The following is a 22,638-nucleotide window of genomic DNA, read 5'->3' on the forward strand; positions in this document are numbered from 1 at the left end:
GGACCAACTTCTTAAACTAAGAAATCTTACAGTGTTAGTTAAAAATTAAAAGCCAACTACACCTCTCTCCCTCCCTCGTCCCCTTTAGGTGCCTATATAAACAATGACACACAGCCATCTAGTCCCAAACAAGATACCCTTAACCATCTCTCTCTTTCTCTCTAGCTACTACTGCTTCTGTTCGAAAACAGAGCTCACAAGAAAGAAAGAAAAAAGAGGAAACAAAAGGAAGAGAAGATGGGTATAATGATGATGATGTTTGGTCTTCTTATGATCATTGTATGCATCTGCTCCGCTCTTCTCCGATGGAACCAGATGCGATATTCCAAGAAAGGCCTTCCTCCTGGTACCATGGGCTGGCCAATTTTTGGTGAAACCACTGAGTTTCTCAAACAAGGACCAAGTTTCATGAAGAACCAGAGACTCAGGTACAAGTTTTTATTTGTTTAGCTAACTCTGCTCGTGGGCCAGTTGGTCATTTAGGTTTGCGAGAAACTAAAAATCTCATTTCTTTTGGATCAAATCAGATACGGGAGTTTCTTCAAATCTCACATTCTTGGCTGCCCTACAATAGTCTCAATGGACGCAGAACTCAACAGATACATTCTAATGAACGAGTCGAAAGGACTAGTCTCTGGCTACCCACAATCTATGCTTGATATCCTCGGGACAAGCAACATCGCTGCGGTTCACGGACCGAGCCACCGGCTCATGAGAGGCTCACTGATCTCTCTAACAAGCCCGGCTATGATGAAAGAACATCTCTTGCCTAAGATTGATGCATTCATGAGAAGTTATCTTTCTGGTTGGGATGCGTTCGAAACCGTTGATATCCAAGAAAAGACCAAACATGTACGTTCTTGCCTTTCTCTCTCTTTCTTCTTTCTTTGTTTTTAGACATTGAATCTGAATCTCTGGTCCCTTCCTTTATTAGGGATTTAATGTTTTTAATATGTCAAATTTATTTACTTTTGAAAAACTAAATAAATTAATAAATTTAGTTTTACTAAAATATTAATAAATTATAATAGTTTAAAGATTAATAAATTAATTTTTAATATAAGATAAATAATAATATTTTTTTGGTGATAAGAGACATTAAATAAGTACCCCTCTCTAATCAAATTTTTTGTTGGTTCAATTTCTTAACACGTATTAAGAAATACTTTTAATGAATTCATTTGTTTCTATTTTGTGCAGATGACATTTTTATCATCGTTGTTACAAATAGCAGAGACTTTGGAAAAACCAGAGGTTGAAGAATATAGAACTGAGTTCTTCAAGCTTGTTGAGGGAACTCTTTCGGTCCCAATCGACCTCCCAGGAACGCAATATCGTTGTGGAATCCAAGTAAAATACTCAGAATCTTAATATCAAAAAAAAAAAATTGTGAAAATATACTGACCTTTTTGGTTACTTCTCAGGCAAGAAACAATTTGGATAGGTTATTGACAAAGCTGATGCGAGAACGAAGAGAGTCAGGAGAAACTTATACAGATATGTTGGGTTACTTGATGAAGAAGGAAGATAACCGATACTTGTTAACTGATAAGGAGATAAGAGATCAAGTATTAACGATCTTGTATTCGGGTTATGAGACTGTCTCTGTAACTTCCATGATGGCTCTTAAGTATCTCCATGATCACCCTAAAGCTCTTGAAGAACTTAGAGTATGTTCCTCATAAACACAACTGGATTTTTTCGGGTTTCTGACGGTTTAATCCGGTTTGGTTATTGATTACTGGCTTTTGATTACAGAAAGAACATTTGGCTGTAAGAGACAGAAAACGACCTGACGAACCGCTTAATCTCGACGACATTAAGTCCATGAAATTCACACGAGCTGTGAGTATTTTCGTACACAAATTGAACCATTAATATCTATTGCTCTTGATTTTGACAATGTAATTTATTTATCCTTTGGACCATTTTTAATAGGTGATCTTTGAGACATCAAGATTGGCAACGGTTGTTAATGGTGTCTTGAGAAAAACTACTCACGACTTGGAACTCAACGGTAAGAAACTAGTACTGTATTATCTATACTATTAAAGCAGGATCCTATTGTCATAATTACCTTAGGGGCATGTTTCCTTCACTAACATTGCATGTTTCATTAAGGGCAATTAAGTAATATTAATAACAAATCTATATTGGGTCATTATTTTTGGATCCAGCCCAAATCAAATCTCTCTTGGGCCATTTGGGCCTATTAAAAAATCAGATTCAATTCTCACCTTTTTTTTTCCTTTGGACCATTGAGTCCAAGTTCAAATAATTTTTTTTCAACTATTCTTAATTATTATTTTTTTCTTTTCTTAATATAATTTAAGCATTCATAAAAATAATTGAATTTTTTTATTGAAAAGTATAAATCTTTATTAAAAGTATATAATTTTTTAATTAAAATATTAACCCCATAATAAAATTAATTTATCAGAGTTATACCAACTTAATTCATTAAAAAAATAAAGTTTAATTTTTTTAACATAAATAGTCATTTAAAATGAAATACGATAAATAAAGATAAAAATTTTAAGTCTTTTATAAAATAAAACACAAATATATGAAAATGTGACATTTACTAAATATTTGTCAATTGAAAAAAAAAAACAAAAATAAACCCGCGCTTTGAAAGCGCGGGTCAAAATCTAGTCTATACTATTAAAGCAAGATCCTATTGTCTTTTTTACCTTAGCATGCTCTTTCTTTATTAACATTGCATGTTTCATTAAGGGCAATCAAGTAATATTAATAACACATCTATATTAGGCCATTATTTTTGGATCCAGTCCACTATCCACATCAGATCTCTCTTGGGCCATTTGGGCCGATTAAGAAATCAGATCCAATTCTCACATTTTTTTTCCTTTGGGCCATTGAGTCCAAGTTCAAATAATTTTTTTTTTCAACCATTCTTAATTAATTTTTTTTCTTTTCTTAATATAATTTAAGCATTCATAAAAAAAATTGATTTTTTCATTGAAAAGTATAAATCTTTATTAAAAGTATATAATTATTTTTATTAAATATATTAACCACATAATAAAATTAATTCATCAGAGTTATACCAACTTAATTCATTAAAAAAATAAAGTTTAATTTTTTAAACATAAATAGTCATTTAAAATGAAACACGATAAAGAAAGATAAAAAGTTTAAGTCTTTTATAAAATAAAACACAAATATATGAAATATGACGCTAAATATTTGTCAATTGAAAAAAAAGGAAAATAAATCCGCGCTGGTCAAAATCTAGTAATTCAGTTGAAACTGAAGATTTTTTTTTATCATTATTAGTTTTCTTTATGTGCGTGTGTGTGTGAGAGAGAAAAATGTGGTCATGTGGACCTTACACTACATCAATTATTTACAAATATAAACCATAAACCAACCAGTCCAGCAAAGCAATCATCTCCCCGTGACCCCCCCCCCCCCCCCCCCCCCCCCCCCCCCCCCCCCATGGTTTTAGTTCAATTATTTTGACAGAGGAGAAGATCAACCTTTAATTTTGCAATCTTGATGAAATATATGTATTAGTACTTAATAGGTGTCATTTAAATATATTTGCAGGGTATTTAATCCCAAAAGGTTGGAGAATTTACGTCTACACAAGAGAGATTAATTATGATACATCTCTGTATGAAGATCCAATGATCTTTAACCCATGGAGATGGATGGTTAGTATTTGCAACTCTGTTTCTTTTTGGTACTCTTGTGTTTTGTTATTTAGAAACTTGAGGCTCACATAGAGGGTTTCTTTGGGTATTTAAATATGCAGGAAAAAAAAATGGAATCAATGAGCTATTTCTTACTCTTTGGAGGTGGAGCAAGACATTGCCCTGGAAAGGAACTAGGAATTTCTGAAGTCTCGAGCTTCATTCACTACTTTGTTACGAGATACAAGTATGTTCTTAATTAATCCATGTCTCTTTAATGTGCAAAGATCTGATTTGTTTGTTGTTGTCGTGATTGATGATTTGAGATCTTAATGTTTTGATTTTCCTTGTGCAGATGGGAGGAGAAAGGAGGAGAGAAACTAGTGGTATTTCCCAGAGTTTCTGCACCAAAAGGATACCATCTTAGGGTTTCACCTTACTGACTTTTGTTTGACCTAATATTCAAGTTATGTATATATAATCAGTTAAGTCTTTTTGTTAGGGTTAATTAGCCTATTTTTACCTCTCAAGAGATGGACTGTGTACAGAGAGAGAGAAAGGGAGAAAAATGGAATATATAGAAAATAATACTCTCTCTGTTTTTTAATATAAGTCGTTTAGAGAGATTTTTTTGTTCTAAATTATATGACATTTTTAGTTTTCTATGTAAAATTATTAACGCTTAATGTCATACGACCAATGATAATATACTTTATATTTTATTATTGGTTGATTTATGGTTAGGTAAATAATTAATGATGTTTTTGTTTAGAAAATATAAAAACTTAATGATTTCTTAATCTATGTGCATAATTCTAAAACGAATTATATTAAAAAACGGAAGGAGTATATTTTTAAAATGTTGAGCTCAGTCTCTAATCTTGTAATTAAGTTTTTGCATTTCATAAATATTGTCTGAATAACTGAATCATGATCAGTTTTATTATAATAACAATTATTGCTTTACTATTTTTCTGATGTTCAACTAGTGTTTTCAAAATCTGAACCTCACTTGTTCTTGGAAGTTGGAACACGATAAGTGCCGGCCCTGATGAGAAGCACACCAAGCACCAACTTCCAGTCCATCCAAAAAACTTGAAAAAATCAGCTTTTTTAAAATTTTATATATATATGGTACTTTAGTAAAAAAATATACAAAATAGGCCAAATTTTAGAAAAATGTTTGTGGTCTTTCCCATGTTAGGAATATACTTATGATTTACAAACGGTAAAAATAACAGAGACATTGTTGATGAAGAAAGTATACATAATTAGGACTTCGAAATTTCTTTGCTGACAAAAAACAAAATTAGGACCTCGAAAGGTTTTGATAATGACAACTAGATATATAATTATTTAATCAGTTATTGAACATATGAAATTAGTAATCATTTATTTATAAGAATACGATGATCTAAGGAAAATGTTAAGGGGATTAACATTTAGGATTATGTAAATCTAACTGGCTAGTAATTTTATGCACATGTTTAAGCCCAACATAGCCCACAATAGTTATTGACGAAATTTCAACATGAGAATTTATATTTATTAAAAAGCCTACAACCCAGGTTAGTCAACTACATAAGATGACCCAACTAACGATATGAAGTCAGCCTACTTAAGTTTCACAGTATATGAGCAGTCACTAATTCGTTAGGTCCGATCCTTCTTTTCTCAGAAGCTCCAATTTTCACTATGAAATAACGTGAACCCCGTATATCCGTGTAAAGAGAGAGAGAGATAGAGAGAGAGAGAGAGAGAGAGAGAGAGAGAGAGAGTCAAGTGATGAGTTCAAAGTTCTATTTATTTATAAAACCTAGAGAGCATTGATCGATGTCTCACTCCATATGCCTAGAACCAAGTATATTTGAGAATATTTTTCCTAGATATTTATTCAATTCTTGAGACGTTCTTGATCAGATGCATATTTAAGTGATGTGCACACTTTAACTTGCGCATCGATTGCTCTCAATCTCACTTATTTAGTAATCGAAAGAAAGAAAATCAATACATGATTTACGAGTTCCCTAGACTGAGGTACATCTGGGAAAATCTCAATTGATCCACGATGCTGTTACTAATACTTAACAACAAAAGATTACAAAATTTAAATGCATGCATATTGAATGCTTATTATAGTTTGTAATCATACGTAGCTCTGGAAAAAGATGGTTCTTTTGTCAGCTCATTAGCTCGGATGTCTCTCATGCTGATAGGTGCCACAAGGTGTTTGTGAGGAAGAACAAAGGAAGAGTTGAGAAACAGAGTAGGGATGACATGGCTAGAAGTGTTGGCGCGGAAGGTTTTAAATCAAAAGAGTAAAGTGAACCTTTTATTTCGGAGGGAGGCTTTGCCGTTAGAGGTTGCGAGGGAGCTAAGAGAAGCTGAAGTTGTTTAAATAAAAATTGTTCATGAATCATTTCTTTTATGCTTTGATTGTTGTAAGTTCATAGACGCTATGAGTCTTGAGCTCTCGATCATTATGAGATCGATGATCTGAGTTTGTATTCGTCATGAGAGTACTTGCTTAGTTCATACATCAAAGTGTAATTTGATTTAATTGATTCTTAATACCAAGGAGCTCTTATTCTATGAGTTTCGTAGATTTAAACTCTATCAGTGGTGCTGTGAAAAGTTTGAGCATAGCGACGACGATGACACTGAAACCAACAACGTTACAAGCAGGGTATGTTGACGATTCCGATGATGCGGAGATGGAGTGGAAGACGCAAGTCTACGATTTAGCTAAGACTGTTAGTCGATTGACGAAGGAGAATGCGACAACAAATTCGACGGTAGCTTCGCTACAATCGACGATGACGGAGCTGAATTCATCGGTACAAGCGATGATGAAATCGATGGGAAAGATGCCGCTTCAAGAGACGGTTCCACAGTCCACATTGATGAATGATACACCTCAGGTACATCCTTCTTTTGTGAACAACATGGAAGTATTCCGCTAGGTTATCGAACTGAGTGATTGAATCCAGCAAATCGTGAGACTATGTTAAAGAAAGTTGAGATGCCGTGTTGTGATGGTTCTGATTGGATTGGGGATATCAAATATTTCTATGCTCTGGGAAGATACAGTGATGAGGCAAAGATGGATTTAGTTCCATTATGCTTGCAAGGAGCTTTGAAGAAGTGGTTTGGCTGGGTGAGACGTCGGGGAAGATTTCGTAGTTGGACGGATTTTAAGCAGCAACTGATGATCAGATTCTCCGAATCCATTGATGAGGAACCTGAGAAGAGATTGTTTGCTCTTAAACAAACATGAAGCGTAACGAAGTATGTTTTAGAGTTTGGAACACTTTCAGCTCAAGTACCAGGATTATCTGATCACTTGTTGGAGCGCATATTCTATAATGGGTTGGGTACAGAGATGAAGGAGGTGATAAGGATGAAGGATCCTCAAGGGTTACAAAACTATATCTCAGCTGTCTTACGGATGGAGACAAGTATGTTTTGCAAGGTGGTCAGTTAGGCAGCTACGCCAGAGAGTAGGAATCAAAAACGCCATAACACAGGCGAGAGATCTGTGAGAACAGTGACGAAGTGGAAAAACAATGACAAGACTAAAGGCGATCACTTACATAATAAGGAGAACATTACACCGGGTCAAGCATATAAGAGGCCGAGGCAGAAACATTCTGATGTTGAATTGGATGCGATGAGACGAGATAAAGTTTATTTCAAATGCAAGGCGCCATGGTCAAGAGCTCACGCAAGTGTCTTCCCTAATAAAGAGTTACAGATCTTATCTTTGCTCAATGTTGGGAAGTTGAAGTTTTGGATCAAGAAGACGAAGCAATGTTAGCTGAGAACGAACAAGAATTGATGACTTTGTCTTATAATTATTTTCTTAGGATTTCTTCTCCAAAGACAACTAAAATGAGAGGGAGAATTAATCAAAAGGAGATAATTGTCATGCTCGATAGCGGAGTCTCACAACTTTATTTCACCATCAGTTGTAGAAAAGCTACATTTGAAAGTTTCTGCAGCTTGTAGCTTAGATGTGCTGTTAGGGAATGGAGTTACTGTGAAAGCTTTTGGAGTGTGCCTAGCAGGTAACTTTGTTCTCAATGATTCAATTTTCACATCAGATTTTATGTCCTTAGAACTGGGAAGTGTTGATGTCATTTTAGGTGTGCAATGGCTGGAAACGTTAGGCAGATGTGAGGTTGACTGAGAGAGCAGGAACTCACATTTGTTTATCGGGGGAAAATGGTGACTTTGCTAGGCGATCATGGGTTGCATAACACCAAGTTTTCTCTAAAGTCATTGTCTCCTACTTACTGCGGTAGTGATACTAGAAGAGAAGTGCAGTTCTCTACTGCGGTAGTGACATCTGTAGTACCAGAGATTACTGAAGAACTCCAAAGGCTCTTGGAGAAGTTTGTTGATATTTTTGCTATACCAGAAGTCTTACCTCTTGTTAGAGGTCAAGAACTCCAAAGGCTCTTGTACAAGGGGTATCTGCGGTTTCAGTTCATCCGTATAGGTATCCTCATGCAAGAAAGTGGTGATGGAACAGATGGTCAGCGAGATGTTACAAACTGGCATTATACGTCCAAGCGTCAGCCAATTTTCAAACTATGTGTTGCTAGTTAAGAAGAAAGATGGAGGGTTTCAATTTTGAGTTGACTACAGAGCTTTAAACAGATCAACGGTACCAAATAAGTATCATATACCAATCATACATCAATTACTTGATGAGTTGCATGGAGCAGCTGTATTTTCAAAGCTGGATTGGAGGTCGGGTAATCATCAAATCAGAATGAAGGAGGAAGACATTGAGAAGGCAGCTTTTAGAACAGTGGAGGGCCATTACGAATTTTTAGTTATGCCGTTTGGCTTAACTAATGCTCCAGCCACATTTCAAGCTCTTATGAACAAGATCTTTACACCATTCTTGCGAGACTTTGTATTGGTTTTCTTTGATGATATACTGGTGTATAGCTAAACGATGGAGTTGCATTTACTACATTTGGCACAAGTGTTAACAGTTTTGCGAGATCATAAGTTGTTTGCCAACAAAAAGAAATGCACTTTTGGAGTGAAGCAAGTTGAATATCTCAGCCATAGCATTTCTTAAGAAGGAGTAGGAACATATACTCACAAGACAGAAACAATGGATAGGTGGCCAATTTCTAAATTGGTTAAACAGTTGCGAGGGTTCCTTGGTTTAACATGATATTATAGGCGGTTTGTGAAGAATTATGGTGTTATTGCTAGAGCCTTAACTTCATTACCGAATAAGGATCAATCCATTTGGTCTGCAGAGGCACTAAAATCGTTTCTGGAGTTGAAGAAAGCGATGAAATCTGCTCATATTTAGGTCTTACCAGATTTTCAGAAGATATTTGTAGTGGAGACATATGCATCAGGTTACGGTGTGGGTGCGGTACTGATGTAGGACAGAAGACCAACCACATTTTCTAGTCATGCATTGACTGACAGAGAACGTTTGAAACCAGGTTATGAAAAAGAGTTAATGGTTGTGGTTATGGCAGTGAGAAAATGGAAGCATTATCTCTTGGGAAAACGATTTCAGGTTCACACAGATCAAAGGAGTATAAAATATCTTTTGGAACATAAAGAAGTCAACATGGAGTATTAACGGTGGCTAACAAGATTGTTGGGTTTTGATTTTGAGATATTTTATAAACCAGGCTATGAAAATAAAGTAGCTGATGGCTTGTCGAGGAGTATGATCAACGCATCTATGTTATTCGCATTGACAGTTCCTATGGTATTACAGTGGGAGGATTTGTACAAGGAGATAGCTGAAGAGAAAGAGATTCAAGAAGTTCTTCTTCAATTGCAGAATAAGACATTATCTTCTTCGAAGTTTACAGTTATTGATGGAAGACTATGGTCAAAACAAAGATTGGTTATTTCTCAGCATTCGAAGTTCATTCCATTAATTTTGAGCGAATGTCATGACAACAAGATTGGTGGTCATTCAGGTGTTTTGAAGACAATTCATAGAGTTCAATGATCATTTACTTGGAAGGGGATTAAACAGAGGATTCAAGATTATGTAGCTGCATGTGATGTGTGTCAAACACATAAACATTCTACGTTGTCACCGGCTGGTTTACTTCAACCACTTCCTATTCCAAATCGAGTATGGGAGGATATTAATATGGACTTTATAGAAGGATTGATAGGTTGAGTAAATCAGCTCACTTTTTGATTCTTAGACATCCTTTTAATTACTTCCGCTGATGTAGCCAAGAAGTTTGTGTCTGAAATTGTGCGTCTTCATAGCTATCCGGAAAGTATTTTGTCGGACCGAGACAGGTTGTTCTTAAGTAATTTGTGGAAGGAATGCTTCAAGTTAGCAGGTACTAAGCTCAAGTACATTACATCTTTCCATCCTCAAACTGATGGACAATCAGAAGTCCTGAATCGTTGTCTCGAAACATATCTTCGTTGCTTTGTTTCATTGCATCCACGGACATGGTCTCAGTTTCTTTGTTGGGCAGAATTTTGGTATAATACCTCCTATCATATAACTTTATGTGGGACGCCTTTCAAAGTGTTGTATGGTAGGGACCCTCCAAAGTTACTGAAGTATGAACATGGTTCGACGAAGAATTTTGATTTGGAGGAATCTTTAAAGCAACGGGATGCTACTTTGCTTCAGTTGAAGAGATGTTTGGTCCGAGCTCAAGAAGTGATGAAAAGTCAAGCTGATAAACACAAACAAGATGTTGAACTGCAGGTGGGAGAGATGGTTTATCTGAAATTGCGACCTTATAGACAGCAATCAGTCGTTACAAGGTTTTGTCAAAAGTTGGCAGCGAAATTCTATGGACCTTACATGATTTTGGAACGTATTGGGAAAGCGGCTTACCGTTTGGAGTTACCACAAGGTTCTAAAATCCATCCGGTTTTTCATATATCTCAGACCAAGAAGGTCGTGGGCCAGCATTTTTAGGCTACTCATTTACCACCAGTTTGTTTGGATGAGGCGTCTGTTGACTTGATTCCAAAGGAGGTGTTAGCAAAACGTATTACATTGGATGGTGATACTGAATTTTTGGTTCACTGGAAAGGGAAACCAGAGATAGATGATTCATGGATGTCTTTAGTGGAGTTTGAAGAGCGTTTTCCTTATTACAAGCTTGAGGGCAAGCTTGGTTTCGATAGGCGAGGTATCGATAGGTGCCACAAGGTGTTTGTGAGGAAGAACAAAGGAAAAGTTGAGAAACATAGTAGGGATGACGTGGCTAGAAGTGTTGGCGCGGAAGGTTTTAAATCAAAAGAGTAAAGTGAACCTTTTATCTCGGAGGGAGGCTTTGCCGTTAGAGGTTGCGAGGGAGCTAAGAAAAGCTGAAGTCGTTTAAATAAAGATTGTTCATGAATCATTTCTTTTATGCTTTGATTGTTGTAAGTTCATAGACGCTATGAGTCTTAAGCTCTAGATCGTTATGAGATCGATGATCTGAGTTTGTATTCGTCATGAGAGTATTTGTTTAGTTCATACATCAAAGTGTAATTCAATTTCATTGATTCTTAATACCAAGGAGTTCTTATTCTCTGAGTTTCGTAGATCTAAACTCTATCACATTGATGATAGGAGTTTTCAAGGCTCCTAATCAAATGTTGTAGTATAAAAGATTGTCGAACCAATCCTAGGTGATTCTACAGCAAAGGGAATGCAAGTTCATGCTTAAGCTAAGTGCAATCCGGTTTTAAAGATTGTATGAACTAAGAACTAATAAGATAATGCAATAAAGTAATGATCTTTCTTTCTCAATATGAAGCAAGATGACTCATGTTGCTAGGCATTGATCTTGGATGATGTAGATCCAATCTAAGGGTGGCAAGCTATCAATCAAACACTTTCCTTATGCCTAGACACTAAGCTAAACAAGCTCTATCTCTAGATGAATGTTCTTTTGGTAAAGCAACTCAAGCATCTAATCTCTTAGGTTGAATGTTACTAAAGCAAACATGGATAACAAGTCTAATAGCAATCTTAACTCCTTTAACAACTAATCTCTTAGGTAAAGCAAGCTAAAAGCATTGAAGAGCTGGTTAAGGCATTTCATCATACACCTTGTGGGTAGGAAATGCCTAGAGATCTATTTTAGTATGATCAAGACTAATATAGCATTGAGAACCCTCAACAAGCATGGAAACAAGTAGATCTAACACTAAACACCCTAGATCTTCTCTAATCACCCTTAATCACCCTAGGTCGGCGCGGGTACACTGGGTCGCTCCACGTATTTTCCTTCACGTCTCCAAATCGCGCGCGGGCACGTGACGTCGCTCCCACAGGTCGCTCTACATCTGGAGCGGGTTAATCACCTCGCTGTGGTACGTCGCTCTGATATGCTTGCTTCTCGTCATCAAACTGCGCGCGGGCACGGAACGTCGCTCCACCAGGTCGCTCCACATAGTGAAAGTTGTCGACAAGAGGTTTTGGCTCGGAGCGGGTGCTTCACCCCGGTGAAGAGGTCGCGCTGTCTTCGTTTCACCTGGAGCGAGTGTCGTAGGTCGCTCCCGTAACCCGCTCTGGTGCTCTGCTCGCTCAAACAACACTTTCCACTCCCTTTTGATCCCAAATGCTTCCAAGTACCTCTAAGAACTCCAATGGAAACTCCAAGACCTGATAAAGACTTATGCAATGCAAAAAGGAGACTAAAATGCATGATCCCTAATCTAAATGATCAAAACATGCAAGAATAGAGAGTTAAAACAATGTAAATATGCAAGATATCAACTCCTCCAAACTTGTTCTTTACTTGTCCTCAAGTGACTTTGTAAGAACTCATAAAGGAGAGAAGTTTGAAGATGGGAACTCATAGCCAAAAGTAACACTTCATAGCACTCAACTTAACATCCTAAAGAAACATAGCAAATAGCATGAACATCTTCCTTATTATACTCTAGCTTCTCTAGGTCTATCCATACTCTTTTGCCTCTACTCAAGTTGTAATACTCATCACCAACAAGTTCCTTCAACCAGCTCTCACATTGATTCACACACACACAAGGTGAATTCTCACAAATGGGCACATGATCTCAATCATTCGGCTAGGTAAGCAATGATCTAATATGAATGAAGAGAGGGGTTCAAATGTTTTCATTTAAAGGTGGTTATCACTCAAAACAAAGAGCTTGATCATTATGCAAAATTTACCTAAGATTAGAAGCAACTCATGCATACATAGATTCATTCTCATCATTCTACTTCATTCCTAAGTGATTACAAATTCTACACCATCTTCATTCATCCCATAGCCCAAAATGAAAAACACTCACATCACTCACCCAATGAACAACATTCTTTTCCTAAGACTCAACCACTAAGGACCTCTTATTCACTTTTCACTTTTCTAAGCTCTAACACTTTTTATTATCCCTTCCCCACTATCTTATTGAATTTTTTTTTTTTATATATTTTTTTAGAGGGGGAAAGTCTCAAATAATACAATCAAGAGATTTCTTATCTTTCTATTCTAGGTCCCTAGGGCTTTTCTTTCTCATGACAATCTTTTGTTCATCAATCTCAACTTTATCTCCACGTATTTTGCTTCACGTCTCCAAATCGCGCGCGGGCACGTGACGTCGCTCCCCCAGGTCGCTCTACATCTGGAGCGGATTAATCACCTCGCTGTGGTACGTCGCTCTGATATGCTTGCTTCTCGTCTTCAAACTGCGCGCGAGCACGGGACGTCGCTCCACCAGGTCGCTCCACATAGTGAAAGTTGTCGACAAGAGGTTGGGCTCGGAGCGGGTGCTTCACCCCGGTGCAAGAGGTCGCGCTGTCTTCGTTTCACCTGGAGCGAGTGTCGTAGGTCGCTCCCTTAACCCGCTCTGGTGCTCTGCTTGCTCAAACAACACTTTCCACTCCCTTTTTGATTCCAAATGCTTCCGAGTACCTCTGAGAACTCCAATGGAAACTCCAAGACCTGATAAAAACTTATGCAATGCAAAAAGGAGAGTAAAATGTATGATTCCTAATTTAAATGATCAAAACATGTAAAAATAGGGAGTTAAAAAAATGTAAATATACAATATATCACACATGCACGCTAAATTTTCATCGGACGCCGACTTCTTACAATTGATTCTATGTACCTACTAGCACGAGCTTCATTTATTACATATTTTGGCCAAAAATTCTTCAAAATTTTCCATAGGCCTATTGTTATAATATCAAGATTATAAGCTCCACCTGTGTTTCTTTATATAAGGTTCGAGGATTTTGTAACTCACATTTCTTTATATTTTATTTTTCAAAAAGTGGCCATTTTTCTGTTTGCTTCTAGTCTTAGAAATACCAGGACTGGCTCTGCCCACTTGTGATTCTAGTGTATATGTACGTAACTAGTTCACGGTATATGGCACTTAGAATCAGCTGGTACATATTGATTTTATAAGCACTACTTCACGATGCTACGAGTTATGATGATGACTCATACACATTGTATAGAATAGTACATGAAGGCTATAAATGGAAATGAAAAATAACTTTCGTTTGATAAATTCTTGTTTTTAATTGAAATAAGTAACTGGACTAGATATACATAATTTTTTTTTGTCAACAGATACATAATTATTAATAGAAAAAACACAACCAAATGATCTACAAAACATTAATAACATAAATGAAGGGTCGAAGACACGTCATCCTACAAAGATTTGCAGTCAAATAGAATACCCGTGAGTCTTCACGCCTAAATTATTCACAACTTCACACTAATCTAACTGTATATGTGTACATTCTCTTGTTTTCAACTTTGTTTAATCGTTCTTATACTTTAATAATTGAGACATTAGACCCAATAATTAATAAATATTTCTCTTAGACGTCACACGTTAGCAACAAAATTTCAAACTTCTTTAGATGGGTCGTACACCTCATTCACCATAATTTCTATTAGTTTATTTTAGTAAAATATATACTTTTCGTTTGTTTTATAAATTACTGCATTTAGTTATGTTGTGGTCCTTCTCCTTCATGTGGGGGAAAATGATCAAAACATCTTCTTATTTAAATGTATGAGGTGTCGACCAACTCTTCAATCTTATGATGTCACAAAAATGATTTGAGGCTTCTTAATCTATAACTATAACATTCATAATTTTGTGGTGTATGCTGTTCTTGATTATACCAATACCGCTAGCTCTAAATATTTCCCGGCATTTTACGTATTTTTGCTCGATGATTTAGCATTTAAACATAAATGAAAATTTTACTTGTTAATATAAACTCAAAGAATACTGATAATATTTTTTCTTCAAAAGCTTATACGTCTTAATCTTGAAAGGTTGTATTTCGTTTATCAAATTCCTAGTTAATATATATTTACAATGGTAAAAATAATATTGAATATAGTTGAACTGAAACCATAAAACAAACATCTAGAGAGTGTTGAAACATGAAAAACAACTAACCTATATATAATCTATTAAAACAGAAGTACATTTAATATTTAACCCTTATATTTTCATAATATTTACAAGGGGATGCCACTGATTTGAATGATTATTTGTTTCCTATATTAAAGGTGTTTGGTTAATTTAAATACAATCCATTACGAGACTCTAATAGCTAAGATACATGTTGGATTTGTTTCAATTAGTAATTAATTTTATTTTTCAAATATAAACCCCCAATATGGCTAACGTTACCAATATTGAAAATCAATTTATTAGTAATTATTTGAAAATAAATGAACATTAATTATCTTACCAAAAGATTCCTAAAAAGTCGACAATCACTTATTAAAGTAAAATATTTTTCTTCGAAAATAATGTAATATTCTTTTTTTCAAATAAATCATACCAAATACTATAAATTACTTTACTGGTAATTATTTTAAAATATAATGTAACATTGACAATCACTTATAGTATTTGGTAGGATTTATTTAAGAACAGAATGTTACATTATACTTATTCTCCAGGATTGATAATCTTTTCAAATATGATATAAATTAACATTAAAACAAAAAAATATCAAAAACTTATTGTGTCACTATCATTTCTATTTCCTAAAAAAAATACATATATTAATCTATTAAAATAGAAGTACATTTAATACTTAACCCTTATCTTTTCATAATATTTACAAGGGGATGCCACTGATTTGAATGATTATTTGTTTTCTACATTAAATGTGTTTGGTTAATTTAAATACAATCCATTACGAGACTCTAATAGCTAACACACGTGTTGGATTTGTTTCAATTAGTAATTAATTTTTTTTTTCAAATATAAACCCCCAATATGGCTAACATTACCAATATTGAAAATCAATTTATTAGTAACTAGGGCCGGCCCGCCCTACGGACGGGAAGTTATAATAAAAGTGATTTTATAATAATTTATGAAGTAATTTAAAATTATGATAGATTAAAAAATATTATAAACGAAAAAATAATGAAAGACTTATGAGATCATTATAATTATTTTTTTTGTTTTGAATTATAATGACAGTAAATTTCACTATTCTCTGATAAATAACATTATATTTTTAATATTTATTTTAATTCAAATGTTTTGTTTTATAATATTCTTAATTAAATTAACTTATTTAAGGTTTTTTTTTTGCGAATATGACTTTGAAGTCATTCCTAAAGTAATTCATGCTTTTTTTTTTGTGATGTAATTGTATATTCCATTTGTATGTGTGTTTTGTAAAATTTTGTTAAGATAAGTATATAATAATGTTTATGGTTTTGAGAATTTTAGGGTGTTGAAGGATTATTTATGTTAAGATTAGTTATATTTGAGTTAAAATGTTTTAATGAGAGGGTTCATTGAATGATTTAATGTGATAGTCAATGAGGATGCATGAATCCAACCGACTTTCATAACAGTTCCAAAATTCAACCAAGGGTAGAAGAAGTGGAATCGAACAGCCAAATACGACGCCTTCCAACTGACCTTGATCGGAGCCTTCCAACTGCCCTTGATCGGAATTCAGCGTGGTCGGTGCAGCAAATCTTCATTGGCCGTAGATTTGAACCGGAGTTGTTAAAACACAGCAGATCTGTCTTTCGTTCGTCGACATTATTTTTGGAGAAGAAGTCATCTCATGTAGGACCCCCTCATGTGTTACCCTAGAGCCCAGAAACCCAATTATGTTAAGCCTAAAACACTGATCTGAAATATTTATTAACAAAAAGAGAAAAGCCCATTAATAATTGTGATTAAGTGAAACGGTGAGTATCATCCAACCCGGACACGTGTCGGCCTGTCAGGAACCGACTTTATGACGTGGCGCAACAGGAGTGAGGCGAACATATTTTTATATATATAGATTATTTGAAAATAAATGAACATTAATCATCTTACCAAAAGATTCCTAAAAAGTCCACAATCACTTATTAAAGTAAAATATTTTTCTTCGAAAATAATGTAATATTCTTTTTTCAAATAAATCATACCAAATACTATAAATTACTTTATTGGTAATTATTTTAAAATATAATGTAACATTGACAATCACTTATAGTATTTGGTAGGATTTATTTAAAAACAGAATTTTACATTATACTTATTCTCCAGGATTGGTAATCTTTTCAAATATGATATAAATTAACATTGAAACAAAAAAATATTAAATACTTATTGTATCACTATCATTTCTCTTTCCTAAAAAAATACATTCAATACAAAACAAAGTTAATAATGATATAATAAAAAACAAAACAACATTCAAAGCTATATGAGACAATAATTATTGTTTAAGATAATACTAAATTAGTTTGATCAAATCTGCTATAAAATTAGTATGTTCAGATCCATATTAAACAAATACTTAATATTGGTAATTTAAAAAAAAAACATATATTAAATCATATTAAAAAATAAACAATATAAAAACTAAATAGAACACCCGTGCGATCAAAATCTAGTATAAGATTATGTTTGATAATAAATAATATTTCTGATAGACAAAAAACATGCAAAGTATCAACGCCAACTTTGCTACGTTTAACTTAATATATTAAAATGAGATATATGTATAATCCAAAACATAGGTACTTATATTACGTTTAACACAATATTAGCATATCCATAACATGTTATCTATAGTAGACTATTTTTTTTTAATGAAATTTCAAATTTATTGATCAATCAAAAATAAGCATTTACAAAGAATATCCATAACATATTATCTATAGTAGACTATGTTTTATTTTAATAACTACTGTTTTACAAACAAAAAATTCTGAAAATAAAAGAAAATAACAATAAACCGAACCTAAATTCGATTTAAACACACTGATAAATTTTAATCATGAAATGAAATTTTCTACTTTATTTAATATTAAAACATCAAATAACATTTTATCATCGATGCATAGCACAAAAAAACCATATATAGATTAAGGGTCTGATACGCAGCGGTTGAGGTTGTGGATGCGGGAGTTTGCGGAAGCAGATAGTTGCGTTTTCAAGTGTTATTAAGTATTTTTATGACTGACAAAACATTTAGAAATTATTGCGTCTGTGGATCATTTTTGATTGGTTTACCCACAAATGCAAAAATTAATTAATAAAAAAATATTTAATGGACAAAAAAAATAATTACAAAATGATTATTATTATTATTATTTTATTTTTTGACAGCAAGAAATTTACAGACTCATGATTATTTTAAAACCCAATAATAAATTATAAATATAAAAATTCTATTTATAAATCATATTATTATAATAAATATAAAACTATATTTATAAAATCATAGTATTAAACTTATATATATATTAGTATTTATATCATCTCAATTTTTAAAACTTATTTAAAATTATTTATTTATATTTATATAACTTTTACCAAAAAAATGAAAAATTATTCTCCCGCAATCATCCGCAACCGCAAACGGTAGCTGAAACCAATTTTTAATTTTCAGAGGTTAGGAACGGAGTAAAGCGGTTTGTAGCGTTGTTTTGTAATTGTTGTAAAAACTCTAACAACCACTACTAACCGCAAAAACTGCATTTACGGATGGTAGCAGAAAAAGCAATCATACCCTAAATTCCAAGATCAAAAACTAGCTAGGCTAGTCCAGGTCCGGGCTTTAATAAAGGTTCGGTGATGCAGAATTAGTTCAGCACGACATCACTAAGTTAAAAAGGTTTGATATATAGCTAACATACAAAAAAAAAGGTTTGATAAAAAAAGAAAATACATCACGGTAGTTTTTTCACAAAAAAAAAACATACCGATTGAAGTTGAAGCGCCTAAAAGATTATTTTCTCAACCAAATCTTTATCATATACCATTAAAAGAAAAAAAATAAATATAAAAGAACAAGTTGCTATTGGTAGCCGAATAAATTATTTTCTCTTTGAAAATTGATAGTGTTATTAGTAGTAATAAGCAATCTAAGTAAAAAAAATTATATATATATATATATATATATATATATATGATGGGGTCCATAACTATGTACCAATACATGATAATTTTCTAGAAGCTTTTTAATCTTAAAACGAATTTTAATTATTTCTTTTAACTATATATAGAAGTATTTGTTTTCAAGAGATATAGTTCAAAAACTTTTTCGAGTTGGATCATGTCCTAGACATCTTTGCTTTTTGACACTTGATACGCTAGATCTTCTAGATTTACACCGGTTTATCCATTTTTTCCATTCGAAACATATATATGCACGTAAATTGGAGTGATTAATTATTATTGTCCATACTTGTTGCCTTTTTTTGTGTCCATACGTGTACAGTCCTTGTCAGAATAGCTTTATAAATATTGTTTTATAGCAAAAATGATCCTAGTTTCTTTTTTTTTTTCGACCAAATGATCCTAGTTTCTTACGTCATCAAAGATTTGTCTTTGATGCTTATCGAACACCATCGGCCTAAATTCTACTTTGAAAAACGAAAGCTGCATGAAAAAATGAAAATTATTCTAATCATAATTTATCAAATGAAATCTAAAACCACAACTAAGATCATACAATAATTAAAATCTAGAATTCTGATAATTTAACTTTTTATGAAACCATCTTTAAGTTTGCGATCAAGGATTCAAGGGAAGTTGCAATCTTCAAAAAATATATATAAAAATTAAGTGTTATATTGGTTTAACCAATTCAAGAAAACCCTAGCATTACCATAAATGTTGATATGTATGGCCGAAAGGCCACATGGATACAAGGTGAGTCATCGATACTTTATTGTCTGAAGGGAATTTTCTGATTTTCCTATTGCCCGAATTAGTATACACTTCATTATGCCCATTATTTCGAGCATATTTTCTAATTTATTAATAAACTAATCAAGAATTACTCTTAAAGCATGTCTTTTCATTATTTTATCTAGCAGGTGTTGAGGTTTTACTGGCTCAGAAGTTATTTTCCAGAAATAAAGACAACCCACTAGTATTTTCTAATATATATTTCCCCAAGAACTGAATCCTGAAGAAAGTTATGCTTCTATGATGATGTCTTTTAAGTGTCCAAAGACAAAACATTGTTGTTCAAGAATACTTTTTTTTAGCGAGAGCATTCCGTTAACTTAACTTTTTCAAAAAAAAAGAATACTTTTTTAGTGATGACGAATAAATATATATATAGTACGGATCTATGTATGGATTTGGTAATAGGGTACTTGTAAAATCTTAATTGGGTAAGAAAAATAGTGAGCTGGTTCTCATTATGTGTCAACACTTGTTCGAAGAATAGAGGTTTACAAAGATTGTTTTCGTGATTGAGGAACTCAAGTTAAAATTTATATAATTAAGAAGGCTAATGATAGACCATACATTCACATATGCTACATGATTAACTATAGGGTCTTAAACTAAAGTAAATGAAAATAAAATATATAGAATAAACTCCCATAAAATGTAAGAAGTGACTGTTCTTAAGCGCATATATATATATACACACATGTTCAACCACAACCATCAACATAGTATAGCAGATTAAGCGCCCTCTTACGTGCACAAATATACACATAAGTTGTAGTATTGGTTGTGTGTGAAAGAGTCTGAGAATTCAAGAGATATGCTTGACTGGGGAGTTGATCAAGTCCATCACCGAAACCATGATCTTTATCAACAACAACAGCAACAACAAGGATGTAGAAAGGGACCATGGACACCTGAAGAAGACAAACTTCTTGTTGAGTATGTTACTTCGAATGGGGAAGGAAGATGGAGCTCGGTTGCTAAGTGTGCAGGTAAACTATTTTGATTTTACCATGGTTACATATATATTTGCTTTTTTATGTACATGTTACTCATATAATCTTCATTGTTGCTATATCAAAAGCTCTTATGACCATAAATAAAAGACAAGTGGGAGATCATATTAATGGGGTATAGTTGACTTAATGAAGCTCTTGATAATATATGCTTGATGTTTCTTTTGTCGTTTTTAATGTATAAGCAGTCTCATACTTTTCATGGTTAGCAATAAGACAATGTCATGGTGGAATAAGCTTTTAGGGTTTATTTTTCTCGAAATCAAAAGATGATCTTATGATTCCTTGTTTTATGGAGTTGACTTCGATTAGTTTGGGAACATTTTAGATATAGCACTTTTTTTATTCGAACATGTTGGTCGAGATGCTGTTAAAATATGAAACATTCATATACTATATCTATAATATAGATAAAGATCATCAAGTTGTATTAAATTGGACATATTCATGTTTTGTCAAACGCATTCTTAGTGCTCTTTTTAATACTTTTGTTTGTCATGGAATTGTAAATTAGGGTTGAATAGAAGTGGCAAAAGCTGTAGACTAAGGTGGGTGAACTACTTAAGGCCAGGGCTTAAGAGAGGACAAATCACTCCTCAAGAAGAAGGAATCATCCTAGAACTTCATTCCTTTGGGGTAACAAGTAAGCTCCTTTCTTCTTTGAAAATGCTAATTAAATCGAGATGCTAAAGGCAAACTTTTATAGCTAGTAGTACATACTAGTTATCTAACAACATGAGTGATATAGAATACTATGATTTATTTTACTGTAGTATGCATGATTCATTAATGCGTTGTTTGATCCCCTTTATTATCGTACATTTGTAGTTGTATTAGTATATTTATACATACACTCACTTCTGTACGGATGCAAACACTTCATGGGCATGCATTTACAAATAGTTTTCGAAAAATTATATATAGGTGGTCAACAATCGCAAGATATTTACCAGGACGAACAGATAATGAAATCAAGAACTATTGGAGAACCCATTACAAGAAGAAAGAAAAATCTTTTTCGAAGCAAGAAAAAGTCAAAAGATCCCGGAAACAGCTAGATCTGAAACCCAAACCACAACAGCAACCTCATCAGCAGAATCAATCGTCTCACTTTGTGTCTGAAGACCACATGAATCTCGACAACGAGCAAAACACTTTCTCTTACCAGACTGGTGTCTTCAGTGACCAATTTCATATGCCTCAAGTTGTTGCAGCAACCTCAAGCGACCACTCCATGATGGATGAAGGTAACTTGTGGGGCAGCTTGTGGAGTCTAGACGACCATGATCCACACCATTTTGGTGGTTTCTCGGAACAGAGAACAGCTGCTAACGTTTCTGAGAAGTTTAACGGCTGCGGAATTGATGCTCCGTTCTGTGGATCATGGGATTATAGTTATAATGGATTTAACACTGGAGGCTATAATTATTAATTAGTATGTACGGAGATATGAAGAAAGCTGCGTCTTCGCACGGTTTACTAGAAGAAAGAAAGATCTCGATTTGTATTTACTAACCTTCGTAGTGCCTTACTAAATTGACCGGACTAGTGAGGCTAATAAAATTGTTTGAAATAATTATATGTCTCCACAAATCTACTTTTTTTTCTTTTGTAAAAGCTTTATGAAATCAAGTCTCCTGATTTATCGTTTCAAACTATTTAGTATTGACTCTGGTTTCTCTTTTAGCGAGTAAGCTTCCGGCGTCTAGCTTACTTAAGGGGGGGGGGGGGGGGGGGGGGGGGGGGGGGGGCGAGTATTGAGAGCGGTGACAGGT

The 22,638-nt window shown here is 33.8% G+C and overlaps 2 protein-coding genes across 2 annotated transcripts; both read left to right on the top strand.

The window, feature by feature from the left end:
* Positions 1 to 106: 106 nt before the first annotated feature.
* LOC106410433 (cytochrome P450 85A2) lies at positions 107 to 4,251 on the top strand. Its single transcript, XM_048762171.1, has 9 exons — positions 107 to 428; positions 528 to 852; positions 1,201 to 1,350; positions 1,425 to 1,670; positions 1,759 to 1,845; positions 1,939 to 2,017; positions 3,574 to 3,680; positions 3,782 to 3,906; positions 4,015 to 4,251. Exons 1-9 carry the CDS (start codon positions 238 to 240, stop codon positions 4,100 to 4,102), a joined length of 1,398 nt encoding a protein of 465 aa, XP_048618128.1. The 5' UTR covers positions 107 to 237; the 3' UTR covers positions 4,103 to 4,251.
* Positions 4,252 to 20,339: 16,088 nt separating this feature from the next.
* On the top strand, positions 20,340 to 22,521 carry LOC106409783 (MYB-like transcription factor EOBII). Its single transcript, XM_048762172.1, is given in 4 exon segments — positions 20,340 to 20,839; positions 21,378 to 21,491; positions 21,494 to 21,506; positions 21,788 to 22,521. Coding segments are annotated over 4 exon segments (810 nt in total). The 5' UTR covers positions 20,340 to 20,664; the 3' UTR covers positions 22,296 to 22,521.
* The last annotated feature ends 117 nt before the right edge of the window (positions 22,522 to 22,638 follow it).

The sequence above is a fragment of the Brassica napus genome, chromosome C7 (assembly GCF_020379485.1).
Source record: "Brassica napus cultivar Da-Ae chromosome C7, Da-Ae, whole genome shotgun sequence".
Classification (NCBI taxonomy): Eukaryota; Viridiplantae; Streptophyta; class Magnoliopsida; order Brassicales; family Brassicaceae; genus Brassica; species Brassica napus.